The following is a 22,593-nucleotide window of genomic DNA, read 5'->3' on the forward strand; positions in this document are numbered from 1 at the left end:
TTCCTGCAATCCATACAGACCACAAAGTTTATCTTGTCCTCAGAATAACAGAACAGAATAACAGAGTTGGAAGGGATCTTGGAGGTCTTCTAGTCCAACCCCATGCTCAAGTAGGAGATCCTATACCAATGGTTCTCAACCTATGGGTCGGGACCCCATTTGGGGTCGAATGACCATTTCACGGGGGTCGCCAAACCACACTGTCCGCCATTTTTTTCCCCTTTTCCCTAGCTGTGCTACTCCCTCTTATTGGTGGCCACACCCACTTGGGGGTCATCACAACATGGGGAACTGTATTATGGGGTCATGGCATTAGAAAGGTTGAGAACCACTGTCCTATACCATTCTGGACAAATGGTCGCCCAATCTTCTTAAAAGCTTCCAGTGTTGGAGCCTTCACCACTTCTGGAGGCAGGTTGTTCCACTGGTTCATTGTTCACACCGTTAGGAAGTTTCTCCTTAGTTCTAGGTTGCTTCTCTCCTTGATTACTTTTCATCCATTGCTTCTACTGGTGCTTTGGAAAATAGGTTAACCCCCTTTTCTTTGTGGCAGCCCCTTAGATATTGGAACACTGCTACCATGTCACCCCTAGTCCTCCTTTTCACCAGACTAGACATACCCAATTCCTGCAATCGTTCTTCATACGTTTTAGTCTCCAGCCCCCTTAATCAACTTTGCTGCTGTTTTCTGCACTCCTTCCAGAGTCTCTACATCTTTTTTATAATATGGCAACCAAAACTGGATGCAGTTTTATCTCAAAGTGGATGCAAGTAGTCTCAGTTTACAGCAGTTTATTTAGTGACCGTCCGAAGTTACAGCGGCGCTGAAAAATGTGACTTAGGACCGTCTTTCACACTTACAACCCCATGGGTGCATGATCACAATTTAGACAGTTGGCAGCTGACTCATATTTATGACGGTTGCATGATCCCCTTCTGACGTGCAAATTCAGCGGGGAAGGCAGAGTTGCCGTTTTCCTATCTTACTAATCATGTTACTAACTTAACAACTGCACAGCGATTCACTTAACAACCTTGGACAAGCCGCGGTAAGAAAAGTCACAAAACGGGGGGCAACATTCACTTTATCAAATGTCTCCGAATTTTGATCACATGACCCTGGGGACACTGCGACGGTGATTAAGTGTGGAAAAATGGTAATTTTTCCCACTGCCGTTGTAACTTCAAACAGGCACTAAATGAATGATTGTAAGTCGAGGATTTACCAGTACAGAATAACAGTTGGAAGGGACCTTGGAGGTCATCTAGTCCGACCCCTGCTCAAGTAGGAAGACCCCCTGTCAATTCCATGTGACTTGCTTGAAGAATTTCAAGGGAATTTTTTTTAAAAAAAAAAAAATTATATTGTGAATCATTGCTTTCCCATTTTTTATTCCCTTTATTACCTAAAACTGCTTATCAGAAACTCCCTTTTTCCCCACTTATCTCATGTACTAAAATCCCACTAAAATCCAATGTACTAAAAAAAAAAGGCAAATGTGGATGTTGACATGCGTCTTTAATCTTTAATCATTGCTCTGAATTGTTGATTACCTGTACTCTTTTATCTTGGCATTCCAACAGAAAGCCACAAGAGCATCTTTTTTTGCTTTTCCATATTTCTCATTATACATTACTTATGTTGAGGGCAGTTTCCAGACTGGGTCACCCTCTCTGTCTATTGCAAAAATGCAACAAAGAGTTTTGCTGCTGTTTTAAAAGCTAGCACGCTGATTATGGCATGGGCTTTCATTGTTCTATCCTGGGAAAAGAGAGGCGGTCTTTTGTAGAAATCAGCAGCTAATTGAATTTCCCAGGGGATCATCGCAGTTCACATATGCCAGAAAGCAGGAGTTGGGTTTTGGATTTCAGCCTACAAATTGGGATTTTCTTCCTGTGGAGGTATTGGGAGAGTCTATCCAAAATTATACAAGCTGTGCGCCAAGGATACCCACTTGTATGCATTAGTTAAGCAAATTAAGCCGGTATGCACACATAATCTTACAGATAAATAGTCTTCAAAGAGCTAAGATGTTTCTTTGGTTGAAATTTCATATCCTGCTGCACTCCAAGGGCTCCAAGCAGCTGAGAGCAGTTTTCTAAATATTGACAGATGGTTCTCTGGAGGCTTGCAATAGCAAAATAAAGTAGTCTAAGAGCATAAAAAAGAAGGCAGTGCTAAACCTGTAAAATATGGGAATCCGTTAAGAAATAGTGATTTTAAAAACCTGAAGTCTATATTCCACTATCTGCCCCCTAAAACTACAAAGACAGTGTCCCAAAGGTGCTTTTTCAGGAGGCAACTGGACTTTCTTTGTTTTTCCTTGAAGACGTTTCGCTTCTCATCCAAGAAGCTTCTTTAGTTCTGACTTCAGAACAGAAGAAGCTTCTTGGATGAGACGTGAATAGCCTTCAAGGAAAAACAAAGAAAGTCCAGTTGCCTTTGAAAAAGCACCTTTGGCACAACCATGACCTGGATGACTGACAGTCTTCATAAACATAAAAGAGGTGATCTTTGTTGAACCACTGTACTTTTAGCTGACCTTGGCTAGTTTGAAGAAAGCGAAGCAGTGTCAGATCTGGCTGGTACTTGGATGGGAGACCAGGAAATTCCAGAATTAGAGGCTCAAATGGCTGGTTGAAAAGACCTTTTGGAAGAAGGCCTTAGCCATTCATATCTGAATGATTACTAAGGAAAACCACATGTCCATGTCCAGGTAGCCTTCGGAGTCAAGGAGAATCTTTTATCGGTGGAATGCTCTTTTCTTTTAAAAATGTTAGAGCTGAGTGAGAAGTATAGCTCAGTTCCAAATAGCACTAGCCCTTATACTTATACACCGCTTCACAGTGCTTTACAGCTCTCTCTAAGGGGTTTACAGAGTCAGCATATTTTCCCCCAACAATCTGAGTCCTCATTTTACTGACCTTGGAAAGATGGAAGGCTGAGTCAACCTAGAGCCCTTCGGGATCGAACTCCGGGCTGTGGGCAGAGTTATCCTGCAATTGCAGTAGCACTTAGAGTTATATACCGCTTCACAGTGCTTTACATCCCTGTCTGAGCGGTTTACAAAATCAGCCTATTGCCCCCAACAACCTGGGTCCTCATTTTACCGACCTCGGAAGGATGGAAGGCTGAGTCAACCTTGAGCGGTAAGGATCAAACTCCTGGCAGTAAACAATGAGCTAGCCTGCAAATACTGCATTCTAACCACTGCGCCACATGGCAGATGTGGTAATGACCATTTGTTTTGCTGACACAGCAGATGCCCATTGAGACTGAGGGTAGAGCACGGTTCAAGTTCTGCTTCAGTCCCAATAGTTCTGCGTTTTCCGGACTGTGCTTAGATCAGCGACTGATTTTTTTTCCAGCTTCGCTTCCCACCTGCGAAATGGGGATTCATGACAGTCATCGTGGGATGGCGAAAGGAAATAATGGTTTGAGAGTTTCTCTGCCTATGGAGACTGCTGGAGATGGTGTTTGAAGAGTTGCAAAACGCTGTAACCTGTAAGCAGAAGAACGAGTCAGGAGGCAGTTGCAGCTCAGAATGTGCAAGAGTTTGGGACTATTGCCAATGGATGATTGGGCGGTCACAGCGCCCTGCATGGAAATTATTTCCTTTCACATCTCAGAGATTAGCCCAAGGTTGCCGAAGATGGCTCAACAAAAGACCACATTTTAAATTCTTAATAGGAGCCCCAACTTTTCAGGAGGATGAGTTTCAAATTTTGTTGCTGGAATTTGCCAGGGAGGTTGCATGTCTGCTTAATTGAAGGCGATTATAGCTTCCCTCTCCAAAGCTTATCACAGCATGTGATAAAAGTTTCATCAACAGCCTGTAAGAAATAAAATCGAGCTGGACTCAAATCCTTCCTCGTGAAATATCATGTTCGGTAGCCGTACACATTTTCTGCTAGAAGTCTGTGACTGCTTTGACTTTCTAAAACCAAGATCAAGCTTTGTCTGTAGGAATTCCAATCCTACTTTTAGGGCAATCCGTTTTTTAATTAGATCCGAGCAGCCCCCTTTTCCCTACAATGTGTGGATGGAGAAAGGTGGCGATGCAGTTTCGTTTGCTTCTCCTATCGGGCAGACCTTGCTTATCTTGTTTCTCCAGAATTTTGCAGGCTTAAAAATGCAGAAGCAAAAGTCTCTTTGGCTGGTGCCTTGCAAAAAAAAAGTAGAAGTGGATTCTTCCTCCACCCCCTTTGGCTTTGGACTGTCTTTGCCGAGCCTTTAAAATCATGAACTTTGTAGGCTGATCAAAGCACAAGGATTTGGGGAGTTGCTAGGAGAAAGATCAGGCCTCTTGGAGTGTGGCTGTACTTTTGCCAAAACAAATTCACAGACTAAAGCAAAGTGCCATTGCTAGAAGAAATGTCTAGGTGGCTTTCAATGGTGAGAACTGAACTATATGAAGGGGCGTGGTAGCCTAGTGGTTAAGATGCTGGGCATGCCCACCAGAAGGTTGGCAGTTGAAGACCCAAACACTGCAACCTAATAATTCGAAAGCATGAAAATGCAAGTAGATAAATAGGTACCCACTTTGATAAGAAAATAACAGTGTTTTCAGAAGATAGTCAACTGTGGCCTTTTGAAATGCTATAGGCGTGGTAAAGCTACATCGTTGAAGGATTAGTGATACTGAGAATAGACAAAAAAGAACTACTTAGATATTATGCAATGTAACCTCTGTCTGGACGCATGATTTGGCTGAGTAAGTTTGTTCCCGTCTTGTTAACAATTTGAAACGCTCAGATCAACACCAGCAAGCTCTTCATTAAAATTCAAGCATTCTGAAATCTGATTCAGAGCCGTGGTGGCATAGTGGTTAGAATGCTAACTCACTGCTCACTGCCAGCAGTTCGATCCTGACCTGCTCAAGGTTGACTCAGCCTTCCATCCTTGCAAGGTCAGTAAAATGAGCAGTCAGATTGTTGGGGGACAAGATGCTGACTCTGTAAACTAGGGGTCTTCGAACTTGGCCCTTTTATGACTTGTGGACTTCAACTCCCAGAATTCCTCAGCCAGCGTGCCTGGCTGAGGAATTCTGGGAGTTGAAGTCCACAAGTCATAAAAGGGCCAAGTTTAAAGACCCCCTCCTGTAAACCTCTTAAAGAGGGGTGTAAAGCACTATGAAGCGATATATAAGTCTAAGCGCTTTTATTAGTGCTATTGCTATTTATCTAAAGGGCAGGTGTGGTTTTTTTGGGGGGGGGGGTTTAAAAGGTAGGACTAACAACGAAAGAAGTTTATGGGAAAGTCCATTAATTCCAGCTTAATTTTCCAAATTAAGTAGATTCCTGTTTCAGGATTTTGATTGGGGGTAAGTAAAGAGTTGCCCATATAATTAGAGACAATTCCTGAATTTAAGGAATATTCAGCGTTAACCATTGATATTATTGTTGTTGATCACTAGCCTTAACATTTATTGGGATAAACATGCTTTTTACTGAATTCTGTGTATAATTATTCACCTATAAATGTGAGATTGAGTATTAGATATCCCAAAAGTCATATTTTGGATGGTAAATTGAAAATGTCACTCTCTTTCTGGCTTAGAGAAACATTTTCCAGGGGGACTGTTTAGCTGCTTCAGGAGCAGAAAAAGAAAGAGAGAAAAAACCCTGCTGAATTTCTTTTTTGTGGTCATTGTTTTTATTGAACTATATCATTAACAAACATTATCAGACGTATAGGGGAAAAAATATAATATAAAAAGGCCACTAAACAGTAAGTAAAGAGACAGGTACTGTTCATGTATGTATTTATCAGAGTTGTAAAATATTGCTACTGAGGCAAATCATGAAATCCATCCATATTTGATAAAATTACACTTCCAGCCTCTGATATCTCATTATTTCATGTTGTTGTTTTTTCCTAATGTGGCAATTAAAGAGGTAGTAACATTGTTGAGTTATTGTTGGGTTATTCTTGTTTCATTTAAAAAAAACATTGGTGGAAATAATCTTTACAATGTATAAGGAGACAAAATAAATCACTAACATTTGTTTCAGTTTTTTTGTTTTCGTTTGACCTCTCTATTACGTTTGAGAAGCTTCCAGGATAGCTTTCTGCACTGCAAGTTCACATAATACAATACTTTTTTTTTAATTCGATGTGGCGCTTTACAAATATGTTCCATGTAACTACAAATGTATGTTTGTTTGGTTTGTTGGCTGCCCAGTTGCCAGGTCCTCAAGGCAGCTTACAGAAAGGGTGCAACACACATCATGATAATGAGCAATAATAATAATAATAATGAACCAGCAATGCTGAGGAGGATGGAGTGGAGTGGGGTAGAGTGGAATGGAATGGAATGAGAATAGAATAGAATAGAATAGAATAGAATAGAATAGAATAGAATAGAATAGAATAGAATAGAATAGAATAGAATAGACAGATTGTAGAATAGAATAGAATAGACAGATTGTAGAATAGAATAGAATAGAATAGAATAGAATAGAATAGAATAGACAGATTGTAGGATAGGATAGGATAGAATAGAATAGACAGATTGTAGAATAGAATAGAATAGAGTAGAATAGACAGATTGTAGAATAGAATAGAATAGAATAGAATAGAATAGAATAGAATAGAATAGAATAGAATAGAATAGACAGATTGTAGGATAGGATGGGATAGGATAGGATAGAATAGAATAGAATAGACAGATTGTAGAATAGAATAGAATAGAATAGAATAGACAGATTGTAGAATAGAATAGAATAGAATAGAATAGACAGATTGTAGAATAGAATAGAATAGAATAGAATAGCTTTATTGTCACTTTAAATGTACATTAATACATTAAAATGAGATTTTGTAAATTTTCATAATTTCATAACTCAAAACCCACATTGCTGTGGGCAGAAATTAAGGTGCTAGGTTATAAAATTAGTTTGCCCTTAAAAAAGTTGAATTGAATTAAATTACTCCTTAACAGGTTTTACATTTTCCAGTTTTATGGTATCAGGAAGCGAATTTCTTTCTTTGATCCTACTGTCCCTTTTACTACAGTAGTAACTTCTCTGTTTCCTTGTAGTCTGACGTGGCATCTTGCCGTGTTTTTCTTTTTTCCTGCAGTGACTAATTTGATGTTCTGCCAAGTCATGTAAAGCCTTTGACCTAGTTCAGCTGCATCTTACTTGGTGTCATCGAATCAAAATCTTAATTTTGTTTTTATTGGCAGAGGTGCTATCTTCCTTCATCATTAAGTATCTATCTGTCAGTCCAAGTCTTGTCAATAACCTATAATTAAGTATTGGTTGGATCCTGTTTACTAGATGATTGATCTTGGAGTAAATCCATATTACATTATTTAAATTATTGTTCATCTTTGGATTGTTATACCATGCTTTGAGGGTTAACATTAAAGGCTGATTAAAATAAGTCTACTTGTTTGGAGTGATTACTAGCATGAAGCTTGAACTTAGATTGACTTGAAACAAGCTAGCTTTCAGTCATAATGGCTAAGTGATTTTGTTAGCATTTTTTTTTGGGGGGGGGGGAGAAAATTATTGATTCATTTAATCAGAAAACACCACATCTTTTTCCTTGTACTGGCTTGGTCAATGTTGAAAGCTTTGTTTTTGTTTCTTTAATATTACAAGAGCTTGGGATATAGTTGCAATTACAGTTTTTTGTTTGCTTTTTAGTGTATCTCCTTGTGTCATTTGTTTCCTTTTGTTTTAGTGTATGGGCAAATTGTTCATGTTTATTTTTGTTTTATGTTAATCTTGTTTTTGCTTGAAAATGTGTTAATAAGAACCATCTGTTAAAAACAGATTGTGATTTATGCAGCTGACTTGCTCTCAAGTGGTTATTTGGTCTTTTGTTTGCTTTTTTCTCCATTAATGTATTCTTTTTTTCTCCATTAATGTATTAATAAGCATGTAAACTCTAATGGCTATAATACGTTTTCCTCCTCAGAATATTTCTCCACAAATACTTCCATGTCAGGAGTTAACTTTGTTTTGACTTTTGTAAATGAGAAGGTGAAATTCAAAGAACTTAATAGCAATTGGACTTTTTTTTTTATCTCCGTATGTTCTTGTTTTGCTCTCTAGAATACTGTAGTGCAGAGGTGAGGATGCAGATCGATTGAAACTTGAAACAAATTGCTTTCTTAATTGGTAATGGTTCTTTACAAAGACTGTGTTGCAACTTTGGGATATCTTAGAATAATATCACAGAGCTGATAAGAAGGCAACTAAAATCCATGATTGTGAGCCATATCGTACTTCCTTTGATACACAACACCTTTCCTGCCCCACCTGGATTTTTTTTTTTATCAACTGTTGGTCACTACATGGGCATGTTCCTGCAACTAATATGGAAATGGCTTATCATTTCTTTCAGATTTCACCTAGGCCAGTGGTTCTCAACCTGTGGGTCGGGACCCCATTTGGGGTCAAACGACCATTTCACGGAGGTCGCCAAACAACGCAGTCCGCCATTTTTTTTCCCCTTTTCCTTAGCTGTGCTACTCCCTTTTATTCTATTGGCTTTTGAAAGCCAATAGAATAGACTCTCTTGAATAGAGTCTAATTCTATTGGCTTTCAAAAGCCAATAGGAATTGTCCAGGCTGTCTCTGCCCTGCTGAGCCCGTCAAAAGTCCCATTCTGCAAACAGTGCTGCACCAGTTGAGTAGTCCTCGACTTACGACCGGTTGAGTAGTCCTCGACTTACGACCGGTTGGGGGTCGCGGCATTAGAAAGGTTGAGAACCACTGACCTAGGCAGTCCTTAAGGTCTATGGAAATTCTCAAGTCATCCAGGTCACGATTGTCCCAAAAGTGCTTTTTCAAAAGGCAACTGGACTTTATTTTTCCTTGAAGACATTTCACTTCTCATCCAAGAAGCTTCTTGAGTTCTGAAGAAGGATTTTACCCAAGAATCAAGGGGCTGTCCAGATTAAGGACAACCCTTAGATATGGATGGGCTACCTATTACTAAAAGTGGACAGCATTGTCCTTCCTCAAGCTGATGAACCACTGAAGTTGCGCAACGCTTTCAGGAACCTCTGAAGCCAAACATTTTTAATGTACAGAGGTCCCTTGGTACTCAACTGCTTTGAAACTCATCGGATGTGGTACTCAGTGCATTTTGATGTCAAAATTTTGTTCCGGTACTCATCATTTGTTTGATACTCAACACCACAAGCTACAGCTTGTCAGCGTCAGCTGCCTTGTGACTCACTACATTATTCCTTATGGGAAAAATGTGTTTGGTACTCATCGTTTTTGATACTCATCGCACCTCCCAAAATCAATAAAGGATGAATACTGAGGTACCACTGTAGAGCTGGTTTTCAGAGGTTGCTGAAAGCATTGTGCAACTTCAGCAGTTCATCAGCTTGAGGAAGGACAATGCCATCCGCCATTTTTAGTATTAGGCAGTTCATTTTTTTAAGTATGAGTAACAATTTAAATAGAAATTCGAGTTAAAAATTTGAGTTGCCAAATTAGGGAATAGAACATATTCTTATCCTAGGGACTGCCTCTAGCCCAATTCGGTTTAGCTTCCAAGATCTAACTAAGATGGCTAGATGCTACCATTTGGTGAAACTAAGGGAAGATAAATGAAGCCATGCTAATTTTAGCATGTTCTGCAAGGGGCAAAAATGCCTATTTCTTAGGGCTAATCACTTCATTAGCATTAGCATATTTTAGTTTGGACTGGCATTGGAACACTTCTGGTTTCTTGATGTGACTGGGATTTGATCCATTATGTCATTTATTTTCTCCGATGAGACCATTTAAAAAATCCAAGAAAAATAAGCAATTCATGACATGTTTTTATTGCATCAGCTCCTGCAGAGATTTACACTAGCTGTTGGATGTTTGGATGGAGAGATGAGGTCTAATTCCAAAATGTTTTTCCAAGTTTCTTGGAAACTTAGCATTCATGTTTAGATTCTTGCTTGTAAGCATGGCTGCATTTGGCAGGGCCGTATAATATTTGATATGACAGTACTTTTACAAATCCTGAATTGCACTGGTGTGGTGTACAAATGCCTTGATACCAAAATCTTAGCTACACTTGTGGAACTACTGAGGCTTTAAGTAGTTCAATTTTGGCTGCTGAAAAATATTCTGTGCTAGAGAAGCTGTTTGCTACTTACCACAAGGTCAAAAGTCAAAAGTCCAAGGTGAAAAATCCCTTGGAAAATTCCCTAGCTGCTTTGGGTTTGGGTTGTTTTTTTTTTTTTTTTGTTCTTTGTTTTGCAATTCCCCAGAGACAGCGGTCAGAGTTCAAACACGATGGGCTCTGAGTAAAAAAAAAAAATGGCGGAAATTCAGCTTAAGCTTCCTTCTCCTCCTGTCACAAAGGATCTCCTTCTAAAAATAAAGCTTTTTTTCTCCTGTCCCTATTCATAGATTCTGAATTATGTTCAGAAGGTCAAAGCTGGAAGTGGCCATCAAAAGTGGGAGAGGCTTGGTCAGGGTTGAAAGTAGAAGATAAAACTTTGCAGGAAGGTCCAGGCAGTCTTCCAATCTAAGCAGTTAAATTTTTCTCCTTGCAATACGGGCGGTCCACAACTTACAAAGAGTTCATTTAGGGACCAAAGTTACAATGGCACTGAAAAAAGGGACTTATGCCTGTTTTTTTACCCTTTCGACCGTTGCAGCATCCCCCTGGTCATGTGACCAAAATATGCACAGTTGGCAACTGACTTGTACATACGACGGTTGCAGTGTCCCGAGTCATGTGATTCCCTTTTATGGTCTTCTGACAAGCAAATTCAATGGGTGAAGCCAAATTCTCTTAACAACCATGTTCCTAATTTAACAACTGTAGTGATTCATTTAACCACTGTGGCAAGAAACGTTATAAAGTGGGGCAAAATTCACTTAACAAATGTTTTGCTTAGCAACGGAAAGTTTGGGCTCAGTTGTGGTCGTAAGCTGGGGACATTTGCCATCCATAGTTCCCTTGGTTTTGGAGAGATGCTACATACAGAAATACAGGAAAGTTGAAGTCAACCTTTTTGTGCTCTCTCCATTAGCTGCTGAGTGGGTGTGCATTGCCACCAGACCTTTTAATTCCTGCACATGAATTCTTTTGCAATGCATGTGGAAATCCTGGAATATTGCTAGTTGTTTTGGAAAGAGCAGCTTTAATACCAGAAGCGTAAAAATAGTCATGTTTATCAGTCTTTGAATCAGATGTGACAGCATCCCTTGATGCTAAAAAGGAAATGGGAGATTTTGTGCATGTGGGTGGCTGCCCTTGTATTTACTTTTAAGAAAATCAGTGCTTAAAAAAGTAAGAAAGACGGAGTGCTTTCTCTCAGCGTTAAAATTTATATTTGACATGTAGAAATTGCAATTCATGACCTTGGATGAGGCGCAAAATGTCTTCAAAGAAAAACAAGAAAGTCCAGTTGCTTCGTGAAAAATCGCCTTTGGGATAAACAAATCCATTGTACTTTTGCTATCTAAGGAACTCAGTTGATCTTCAGTTAGTGAAGCTGTTTCTTGATTGTCTTTTAATTACTGCTTTAATTTGAAAGAATGGAAAGAAACTAATCTTTTAACACCTTGGAAAGTTCAGATGATGTCTTTGGAGTCGTTAGTCTGATTGATGAGTCTCGAGATTCATCCTCCAGCTAGGAGAAATCAAGAGCTAGTTGAACTTGTACTGAATCTGGTTTTTCCTGTTACTCCGTTCTTTCTCTGCTCTTTCTTCCTGTTTTGGTACATTTGGTACATTTGGTAAGATGGAAACTTGTTTCTTCTGTGGTTCTTATTGGTTTTGCACCAGTTACTCCAGTTTCAGAATGTTGATCTTCAGGGTATGCTTTTGATATGTAAGATAAGGGATTCAGAGATACCCTGTAATCTTGCTTGCCTACCTTTAGGTGAAGAATTGGAGGCAGATAACACCTGGTTTATAAATCCATGTCAAGGCTAGTTGTATAACTTTTGTCAGTCTCCCAAGGAAGGAACATGTCATTCTAACCTCTTGGGGTAAAAATATGGCCAATTTCTTGAATAAGGACAGGGTTGGGTTATATGGGCTTCTGTTTAGCAGTTTGAAAAGACTGAGGTTGATCTGTATTTGATGAAATCATTTATCCCTTGTTTCGCAGGTCACGAGAAAAGATTATGGCTCAAGAAACTAATCATAGCCAAGTACCTATGCTATGTTCTACTGGATGCGGATTTTATGGAAACCCTCGTACAAATGGCATGTGTTCGGTATGCTACAAAGAACATCTTCAACGGCAAAATGGTAGTAATGGTAGAATTAGCCCTTCAGGTAAGTGTGATGCAACAAAGGGCTCTGAATTCATGTGTTGTTTCCTTCCTAGAGGCAAAATCTGGGGGCAAAGTGGAATACAGACCCTCATAGGTTCTTAGATATCTCTTCTACTTGTCCAGGGGTAGGCAATCTTGGCTCTTTTATGACTTGTGGACTTCAATACCCAGAATTCCTGAACCAGCCACGCTGACTCAGGAATTCTGGGAGTTGAAGTCCACAAGTCATAAAAGAGCCAAGGTTGCCTACCCCTGGACTAGTCTGTTGCCATTACCCTGTGAGCAGGGTTGAAGCATCTGATTCAGCTTCTGTCTAGTTAGCTTCTGTAAATGAAGAGACGGTACCATCTCACCCATTTTTGGCTGCCTGATATATCCTGGGGCTGGTGGGGGTTTTCACTTCACTGTATGTAGAAAAGGAGACTGATGGATAGCCTGCTTCTGTCTTTTGTCAGAAAGGATGGAAAGAAGGAGGAAGAGAATCTGCAACCATGATTAATTGTGTGGGTCCTCCAGTCTTACAGTTAGGATATGATTCAGCCTTAAATGTAGCATTCTGTGCAAATCGTATTACCACGGCCCTTTCAGTATAATTAAAGCCTGATTTTGGTGGCTTGTTCATGTTACCCAACTCTGATCAATGTGCCTTTGTCAGCAGAAGCTTGCACAACTTAGTTGGAAAAGGGAGGCATAAATAACTTGGAGGAGGAAAGGAAAAGCAGGTGACACTCTGTTAAGAACTGCAGTGGAGTCAACACTGAAACACAGAATTGCAGATGTTCTCATTACAGGGGTAGTTTACTTGCCAAGTTCTGTGTTGTTTAAACTAACAACAACATAGGACTCTATGTCTTTCAACAGTTTGCTTTTTGTCAAGGCCAATTGCGGAGGCCTGCAGCTGAGTCAGGGTGGCTGACCTTCCTTTCCTCCAGGTTAGGAATTTTCTCTCTTCCCAAAAGCCAAACAAACAAACAAACAAACTCTTGCACCTTCTAGCTACATCTTTGAAAGGCAGTTTAGGTTGACTTGCTGATAATCAGAATAGATTTGTCTCGCAAAAAAATATTGGCATCTTAATTTGATGAATTCGGAATGGGTAACGTTGGCCTGTCTACTACAGTTTGAAACCTTTGCAAGCCATTCCCCCAACCCCAAGGAGATAGATAATGTTGACGGTGTGCAGAATCTTGACATAAAGGCTGTTTTGACACGGGTGTCTCTTCTTCTAGCAACTTCAGTTAATAGCCTAACTGAATCTTTACCAGTTCAATGCACTGACGGCAGCATTCAGGACATCCCCTCAACTCTAGATTCTACACTTGTACCAGCTACACAACTAAGGTAACGTTTCTCTAGTGCCAGTAGAAATTGGTTGAATGTTTTTCGTTGGCAGTCCGATTCGCCAACTACATGGCCCAGGATGATCTTCCTGTTTATTAACTGATCCCGATAGACCAGGGGTCTTCAAACTTGCCCCTTTTATGACTTGTGGACTTCAACTTCCAGAATTCCTCAGCCAGGCCCGCTGGGTGAGGAATTCTGGGAGTTGAAGTCCACAAGTCATAAAAGGACCAAGTTTGAAGACCCCTGTGACAGACTCTACTTGTCTATATAATTTTAGGATGTCTGCTGTCCAGAATCGCTTATTGAGATAGATGGCTATAGAAATCAGATAAGTAAATATTATTAACATAGGAGTTTTATTAAAGCAGGAATGGGGTAGTTCTTACTCCACCTGCCCATAATGTTTAGTAAGGACTAAGCAATCACAACCTTCGGTGAAGGAAGCTAGGCTGAAGCAGTAGCTGGCTTGATGAACTCCAGGGTTGAGCAGGGGTTTGAGCTCCAGTCTCTGTGATGCCTAACCTCGCCCTCCCACCTCCCCTTCCCCCTTTTAATAAACCGTTGAACTGGTAGATCTTAGAAGATTCCCCTGGGTGTTTTCCTACTTGGCAGAACATGGAGGCACTTTTCTAAAGCAACCTTTTCTTCTCTCCCAGTCCCGTATCCAGCCCCTCCTCCCTTTTAGCAGAATCTGTGGCAACATGTGAAGTGGAAAGCACTGACATCATGGATAAACCCGGGCTTCAAGGAGAAGATGTACAAGGTTAGCACGAGGGGCCTCGGAATGCCTTGGGCGTCTGTTTTCATTTGGGGAGTGGGTTCCTTCGTCATTCAGTTGCACACTTTGTCCAAAGGCAAGAAAAGGCAAACATTTGTTCACTTGCCTTGTGACTGGTTATTGATCATTCTGCAATGCTGGCTTGTTCAAAAGCTGCCGCCAGCAGAACTGAAGGGAGGTGTGCAGGACTGCAGATTGACACGGAGCCGTCATAAGGAACATCCTTCTGGAATTGCCATAATAGCACTCTGTACTAAAGAGCATTTGAGCCTCCTTCTGGTTTTAGTCCTGTTATTGGGTCTGGGTTGTAGGCAACCTTGGCTCTTTTATGACTGGTGGACTTCAACTCCCAGAATTCCTGAGCCAGCCATGCTGAGGGGAAAGGGAGAGGTTTCCAAGCTGAGCCATGCTGGCTCAGGAATTCTGGGAGTTGAAGTCCACGAGTCATGCCATAGTTCCCCCATGCTGGCTCAGAAATTCTGGGAGTTGAAGTCCACCAGTCATAAAAGAGCCAAGGTGGCCTACCCCTGGTTCTAGTGGTTAAGGCATCAGGGGCTAGAAAGCGAGAAATCGTGAGTTCTAATCTCACCTTAGCCATGAAAGCCAGCCAGGTGGCTTTCGGTTAGTCATTCTCTCTCAGCCCAACCAGTTTCACAGAGGTTGTGTCATTGTGGGCAAAATAGGAGGAGGAAGATGTGTTGGATATATTTGCTGCCTTGAGTTATTTGTAAAAAGGAAGGAAGGAAGGAAGGAAGGAAGGAAGGAAGGAAGGAAGGAAGGAAGGAAGGAAGGAAGGAAGGAAGGAAGGAATTTGAATGAACAGGCTTCGTTGACTAAATGTTTAGATTTTGCCAAAGTTAGTAGTTGGACAACTACTTCTGATCAGGGGTTGGGGGCCTAGAGTCGGTAGGGCTCCAGTTTTCATTCTTCTGTTGCTTAGGAATATGGTGACTCTAGGTCAGTGGTTCTCAACCTTTCTCATGCCGTGACCCCATCATACAGTTCCCCATGTTGTGGTGACCCCCAAGTGGGTGTGGCCACCAATAAGAGGGAGTAGGACCGCTAGGGAAAAGGGAACAAAATGGCGGACAGCCTGGTTTGGCGACCCCCGTGAAATGGCCGTTCGACCCCAAATGGGGTCCCGACCCCCAGGTGGAGAACCCCTGCTCTAGGTCTTTATTATAAAGGAGAGTCCTTTATTTCAGAAATCCTTTAGATTTGTTTACTTTTCAAAAGCTCACTTGTGTCCTTTATTTTTGTCATTTAACTTTTAGACTACAAATGCTACCCCTTCCCACGCAACCTCATTGCAGAAATCCCTTTTAAGGCTTGCTTCTTATAACTTTATAGCTTTTTATGCTTTTTTAAAAATATTTTTATTAGCATGTGTGTTTCCCTAAGGTTCTTCTTGGTTTCGTTCTTGAGTTTTCCTTTGTAAAAGCAAAGTTATAAATATAAATGATAGATAGACGGATGAATGGATGGATGGGTAAAGATAGTTGAGAGAGAAAGATATAGGGGCAGATAATGGACGGATGGATGGACAGAAAACAGACAGAGACAGACAGACAGACACTGTTCTCCCCACGGCCCCACTTCTGATAATGTAGCTATGTGGTAAGAACTCTTAGAGTTTCATTTGACATTTGTGGGCTCCAGCCAAGCTGGAGTATGTTGAGCATGATGTGACAAGATGTAAAACAGAGATAAACTGTTGATATAGAATTTTATTTTCAGTTCAAATGTTCATAATTCATGGAAACTGGAATGCTTGGAGTGAATAGAATAGAACAGAACAGAAATAGGACAGATTGTGGAATGGAATGGAATGGAATGGAATAGAATACAATAGAATACAATAGAATAGAATAATAAAATAGAATAGAGCTGGAAAGGACCTTGGAGGTCTTCTAGTCCAGCTCCACCTTCCCATTGGGTGGGATATTCACATGTATAGTAAGAAGGTTTGGTAATGCAAAATGGAAACCATTACTTTTTTCCCTGTCTCAATTGAACCAATGTTTCCCTGTGCCAATAAGAAAAAAAAGGGGGGGGAGGGAAATATGTGAATTAGAGGCTTCCCAACATTTGTAGGGAACAGCTGATACAGGAATGTCATCATAAATAAGACAGGCAGAGAGAGAGAAAGACATCTTTGATAGACAGCTTTCTCGGTCACACCTTGGGCCCTTCTGAAAGGATGGGTGTATTCATTTAGGCAGCAAACAGTGTCTGTAGCCAGCCAAACGAAGTGATGGACAGAGTGTGGAGTATTTGCTACATGGAACCATTTGGCGAATGTCTGTTAATTTAAAACATTGACCAACAGAGTCAGATCTGAACAATTCTTGGATAGGACACAGCCAGGAAATCTTAGGTTTGTAAGCTAGATTGGACAATGGATAAACATGGTAGAAGAAGACAGTGCCCAATCACATGGAGAGTTAAGGATGGGTGGAACGTTACGGAAAAATAGGACTACATAGGGGGATAAAACCTTTGGATGAACTTTTTTCTTCTATGTTATAAATACTATTATTATCTTCTTTCTAACCACAGCAGGGCTAAAATTGCATCCCATTGCTAAACAGTCCATCCTTACTACCAATTTACCTACCATGTCATCTGATGTCTCTCTAGAACTAATTAACTTTATCTTTCACAGACCTTGAATCCAATTATTTCGGGGCTGGGGTGTTAACAATAAACAAATTGTGTTTTTTTTTTTTAAAACTGTGCATGTAGCATGTTTTTTTAATCTGAAGAAAACAAACAAACAAACAAACAAACATAACACAAACACATACCTAAAATACATATCCCGTTGAACAAATAGAACCAACATCAGTGGATCTTGCCGAGACAATTTCAATAGACAGTACCGGAGACGAATTTTCGATGGATAACTCAGATTTACCTGACACTACCAGGGGCTCAGAAACAGAATGCGATTATGATGTGAGCCTAGACAATAATGTAGATGGCCCTGATTTTCCGGAGGAGAACTCAAGAGCCAAAGCGAGAAGCTGTGATTCAGATTTAACACTAACCACAGTAGGTAAGTGGGTTTCCTTGTTAAGTATGCAGGCTCTAACCATGCTTCCCAAACAATGTGCTGGGTTGCGCTAATTGGTCATAAAAAAAATGGTTGAAGTGTGTCTGGAAATCTTGTTCCAGGGCTCCCCCCCCCCCATTTTTGTGTCCTCCTCTTCCCCAGATGTTTCACATCGATAACGAAATCCAGCAGCAAAGTCTTAATTTTTGAGTGGTGCATTTTGTTGAGTTCTTTCAGTAAAGCAGAGGCTAAAATAAGTTTCCAGTTTCTACTAGAGGCTTTTCCCTCCCTCTTGCTTTAAATGGTTCCATGAAGTTCTATTCAATAAAACAGTAAGGTCTTCAGATATAAGGAATGGTTGCTGGAATTGGGATGTCTAGTTTAATGAAGAGAAGGACGAGGGGGGACATGATAGCAGTCTTCCAATATCTCAGGGGCTGCCCCAAAGAAGAGGGAGTCAAGCTATTCTCCAAAGCGCGTGAGGGCAGGACAAGAAGCAACGGATGGAAACTAATCAAGGAGAGAAGCAACCTAGAACTAAGGAGAAACTTCCTGACCGTTAGAACAATTAACCAGCAGAGCAACCTGCCTCCAGAAGCTGTGAATGCTCCAACACTGGAAGTTTTTAAGAAGAGACTGGACAGCCATTTGTCCGAAATGGTGTAGGGTTACCTGCCTGAGCAGGGGATTGGACTTGATGACCTCCAAGGTCCCTTCCAACTTTATGATGATGATGATGATGATGTTCCCCCCCCTCCCATGGGAAACTGGCTACCCAAAATGTTAACTTCTCCCCCCCCCCCAAAAAAACGATGTCACTAGGTTATCTGAATTCTTGAGAACAGGATTGTTGTTTAAATGTGGCTTTTAAACTTTACCAGAGAAGAGCTTCCGTCAGCAGAGTTGGTCTTCAAGAAGCACTCTGGAGGACATGTTCCAAAAAGTAGACAGGTTCAGGCTCAAACTAAACGTATTTTAGTTTAAACTTAATTAAAATTAAATACAGTTAACTGTTACTCTGCTAGTTGTTGCCCACTATAAGAGGGCGGTGTTCCTCTCTGTTTCAAGGCCGTTGACCCAGCGCTGTCCGAAGACATTTCTGTGGTCATGTGATCATGGATCATGATGGCATGGAGCATTGATACCTTCCCACCAAAGTGGTACCTATTGATCTACTCACATTGACATGCTTTTGAACAGCTAGGTTGGCAGGAGCTGGGGTGAGGACAGGAACTCACCCCATCATGTGGCACTGGGTCTTGAACTTGGACTGACGGGTTCCAGCCATCATCCAGCGTCTTAACCACTGAGCCACCACGCCATTTCAGCACAACTAGGACGTCAATAATTCTTCCGGTCACAATACTTCTATATCATTGGCAAAATAACAAAATTGATTATCCACTCAGCCTTTAGGAGTTGGGCTCAACTCAAAAGAAACGTTATCTTGGCTTTGATTACTCCCTACATTGCTCACAGTTTTCTCTTCCCTTAAAGTAAAAACGGCACCATTTTGGAAGGGGGTTTATAAACCCAGAGGGCCTCAATTGCACACTCATATTCTAGAGCTGCTGAAGAAAATGTCCACCTAATTGTCATTAAAATAACTATCCTGTTCCATCTGGGGGGGGGGTTGGATGGAGTAATTGTGCCCCAGATTTCACATGTTTGGGAAACTCTGGTTGATACATTTGATAAAATGGAGCTCAGGAGTATCTCACTGTGAGTGGAGAACATGGCCTCTCCTCTCACATCAAGGCAGAAAGCTTTTGATTGTTAAGTTTATTGGAGTCAATTGGGGAAAATCAGAAAGGATAAACTATATAAGTGGTGCCCATTCTTATCAAGTGGTATCAAACTAAAACATTTTATCTCATCTTTTTTTTTTCTATTCCACCTCTTTTGCTTCTCTGCTTGCAAATGTCTTCCTAATGTGCTTCTGTGGTCATTTTATTATTGCATGCACTGTGTAGTTTACTAATGGCTGTCTTGAACTATGTGGTGCCAATCAACGTGTGCCAATTTTTTCACCTTTTCCGCACTGTTGCTTGTATATTCCCCGTGTCATAATTCTACTCTAATCTCTTTTTTTTTCATGTTTCTACTTGCAGCCTTTCAACTTCATGCAGTTTCGTAAAGAACAAAAGTGTTACAGGCAAAATTAACCATAATCCTGACCTTAAATGAACACTTATTTTTACACAGTCTTTCATTGTCAACTAAGATGTTTGCGTTGTTGTAGGACTATGAGTGTGTGAGAAAGCCGCTATCTCCTCTTGTCATAATTCAAGACGTACACTGGAGAATTAATTTTATGAACACATAAGGAGCAGTGGGGTCACTGATCAGCATTCAGGGGACTCTAGAATAATGTAACCAAGTATTTGTGTGCCATTATGACATTGCATCTTGATTTTGTGGAGAGCTGTCTTCCATTCTGCAATTCACAATGCTTCAAAGGTCTCCAGTTTGGTCACCCAGCAAGGGATCAGGCAGATACTCATAAAACCAGGGAAGGAATAATCAGGAAAGACTTTGCTCCAAGCAGGAATCTTGCAAATATAGCAGATCCTTTGGGCAGTGGAACATTCACCTTACTGCTAAATCCAGGGCAAAGGTCTATCATCTCATCCCTTTTAATTCAGGTTGCTAATGATTGAATCGGGAGCCTTCTGGAAGTTAAGTATGTGAGTTACAGAGCTTTCTCTGTTATAAAGGATTTTGCTTTGGGTGTGTTTTTCCTTAAATGCTCACCCCCTTGCGTTGCATTCTATACATCTTTTCTTCAGACTCAAATGTCATGAGTGTTATTTATCATTACCTGGGCTAACCCGAAGCTCTTTTTACACATCTATGAAATCAATTTTTGTTTTTCTCTGTTGGTCAAGAAGTTACTGTACCCATGCCCATCACTTGCAGAATCTGATTATGAGACTCCCATTAGTCTATTGCACGGGGATCAAGCTCGTCACGTGACGTGTCGTGACCTATCGTGACTTTTTTGGCATTGCTGGAGCTGGGGTGGGCGCGGCCTCCGTATGATGCAAGCGGCCCGTGGGCCGGCAGTTTGACACCCCTGGTCTGTTGTATTGAGATGGTCAACAGGCTATTATTTTGTAACTATTATATCGAAATTAGTCAATAGGATTTTTTTTCTGCATGTGTTAGTTCCTCTGGAACCTTTTCTTGTTCTGGTGCTTTAATATTCCTTTCCTCCCTGGTAGAATGATTTACAGCCTGGATCCACACATTAGACTGATCCATCGGGTGCAAACATGGTCACTTTTGTCTCTATGTTGTTTAGTAATCATTGGTATGATTAGCTGTTGAATACAGGGTTTCCGACCAAGCAGTCAACGAGTTGCCATGTCAGTTAATTCTTAGATCCTTTGCATACCACGTCCACTTGTCTGGAATTGTTGGTTTGGGTATAACTGTATGAATTAATGTTGGAATAGTACTTTCCTGGAATCCTTTCCTGCAGCCCATTATGAGAGCAGTCAAGAGAAATTACGATTGGGGTGGGGTTGGGTTGGATTTTGTTTATCCTTCAGAAGTGAGGGTGATGTGAGAACAGATGTCAAGAATCTCTGCAGGATGAAACGAGTGTCTTAAACAACTGCAAGAAAGGAGGAAGGGGATAAAAAATGGAAAGAGCAATCTCAGAGGGACTTTGAAGTCCACAGAGCCTTCTGACAGCACTTTTGGAAATACAAAAAAATTAGACCTTTTAATTTGTTCCAATAATTTCAGTTGTTGCTTCACACACACATCCCCAAAAAAGAGAGAAGAAGTTATGGTTCATTTTGAACAGCTACCTTGAGTTTCTCCTGCCTTGCAAGGTAGACTATGAACGGAAGAGGGTAATCAATATTTTTTTCCGGCAATGTTGTGGATATATTCCCTTGTATTCATGCAAAATAGGGGCTCTTCCATTTAGCCCCAATGATTTTGGAGATGGTCTCTTATCCCAAAGAACTGGGTGCTACATTCACAAACCCTTGTAGTGAGAAGGAAAGTTTTTTATGAGGATAGTTTTGCAATGTTTGCCAGCAGCCAATGCTGAAAATACCTATAGTTTTCTTCACTTACGGGTTACACACTGCCTGCTCCTGTTTTGTATTTGGGTTCCTTCTTTGGATTCGGGTAGCAAAACAAGGATTTAGGTTGATGACTGGCTTAATCTGAAAGTTGAGTGAAGAAGACTTGGTATCGAGTCATTCCTCTGCAGCCATTTTTCACCAGAGCAGCATAAAGTTGCAGCTTCAATTCTTCATTCTCAATGTTACCTTTACTTTACAATGTCCCGGGACCAGCAAGAGGCTGGGGGGCCTTCATCTCTAGAGTGTATTCTGAAGAGACTAGGCCAGTGGTTCTCAACCTGTGGGTCGGGACCCCATTTGGGGTCGAACGACCATTTCACGGGGGTCGCCAAACAACGCTTTTGAAAGCCAATATAATAGATTCTCTTGAATAGAGTCTAATTCTATTGGCTTTCAAAAGCCAATAGGAATTGACCAGGCTGTCTCTTCCCTGCTGAGCCCGCCAAAAGTCCCATTCTGCAAACGGTGCTGCACCAGTTGAGTAGTCCTCGACTTACGACCGGTTGGGGGTCGCGGCATTAAAAAGGTTGAGAACCACTGGACTAAGCAGTCTCTGTTCACAAAAGATTGAACTGATTTCCTTGCACATTACAGAGGATTAAACTACTAGGCGGTGCTTCTGATCCTCTCCAACTGCAATTCTAAACAGGATTTTGAGTTGCTCGCAGAGAAAATGGAGTAGATGGTGATGATTGAATGGCAGAAGATGCAAGGTCAATTTCTTGGAGTTAAAAACCCCAAGGCTGTGGATTTGAACTGTGCTGAGTTGGCTTCCAATGTTCTGGCTGTATCCTGATCTTTTTCCATCTTGTCTCTTTAGCTTCAGCTTCCGATGGTGCAGAACCTTCCTCCGAAGAACAAGGCAAATCATTTGACAAACCCAAACAGAAAAAAACTCGATGTTTTATGTGCAGAAAGAAGGTTGGTCTTACTGGTAAGTTCTCTTGCATTCAGTCCTCTGAACTGAACAGTGAGTCTAAAGCTGGGCTGGCAGTTCACAGAACAATAATTGACTGATTAGACCAGGGGTAGGCAAGCTTGGCTCTTTT

The 22,593-nt window shown here is 40.9% G+C and overlaps 1 protein-coding gene across 8 annotated transcripts in view; it reads left to right on the plus strand.

Moving 5' to 3' along the window:
* Positions 1–22,593, plus strand: part of ZFAND6 (zinc finger AN1-type containing 6) — a 43,516-nt gene that overhangs the window by 19,052 nt on the left and 1,871 nt on the right. For 6 of the 8 annotated variants that reach the window (XM_039358805.1, XM_039358810.1, XM_039358808.1 and 3 more), the window contains exons 2-6: positions 12,096–12,265; positions 13,494–13,605; positions 14,265–14,371; positions 17,223–17,444; positions 22,365–22,478. In XM_039358805.1, coding sequence (XP_039214739.1) covers positions 12,096–12,265; positions 13,494–13,605; positions 14,265–14,371; positions 17,223–17,444; positions 22,365–22,478 — 725 coding nt within the window. The remainder of the gene's footprint in view (positions 1–12,095; positions 12,266–13,493; positions 13,606–14,264; positions 14,372–17,222; positions 17,445–22,364; positions 22,479–22,593) is intronic. The other 2 variants (XM_039358806.1, XM_039358813.1) reach the window with 2 other exon arrangements.

Source organism: Crotalus tigris, unplaced genomic scaffold, assembly GCF_016545835.1.
Source record: "Crotalus tigris isolate CLP2741 ecotype Arizona unplaced genomic scaffold, ASM1654583v1 scf7180000019068.10715455, whole genome shotgun sequence".
Taxonomy (NCBI): Eukaryota; Metazoa; Chordata; class Lepidosauria; order Squamata; family Viperidae; genus Crotalus; species Crotalus tigris.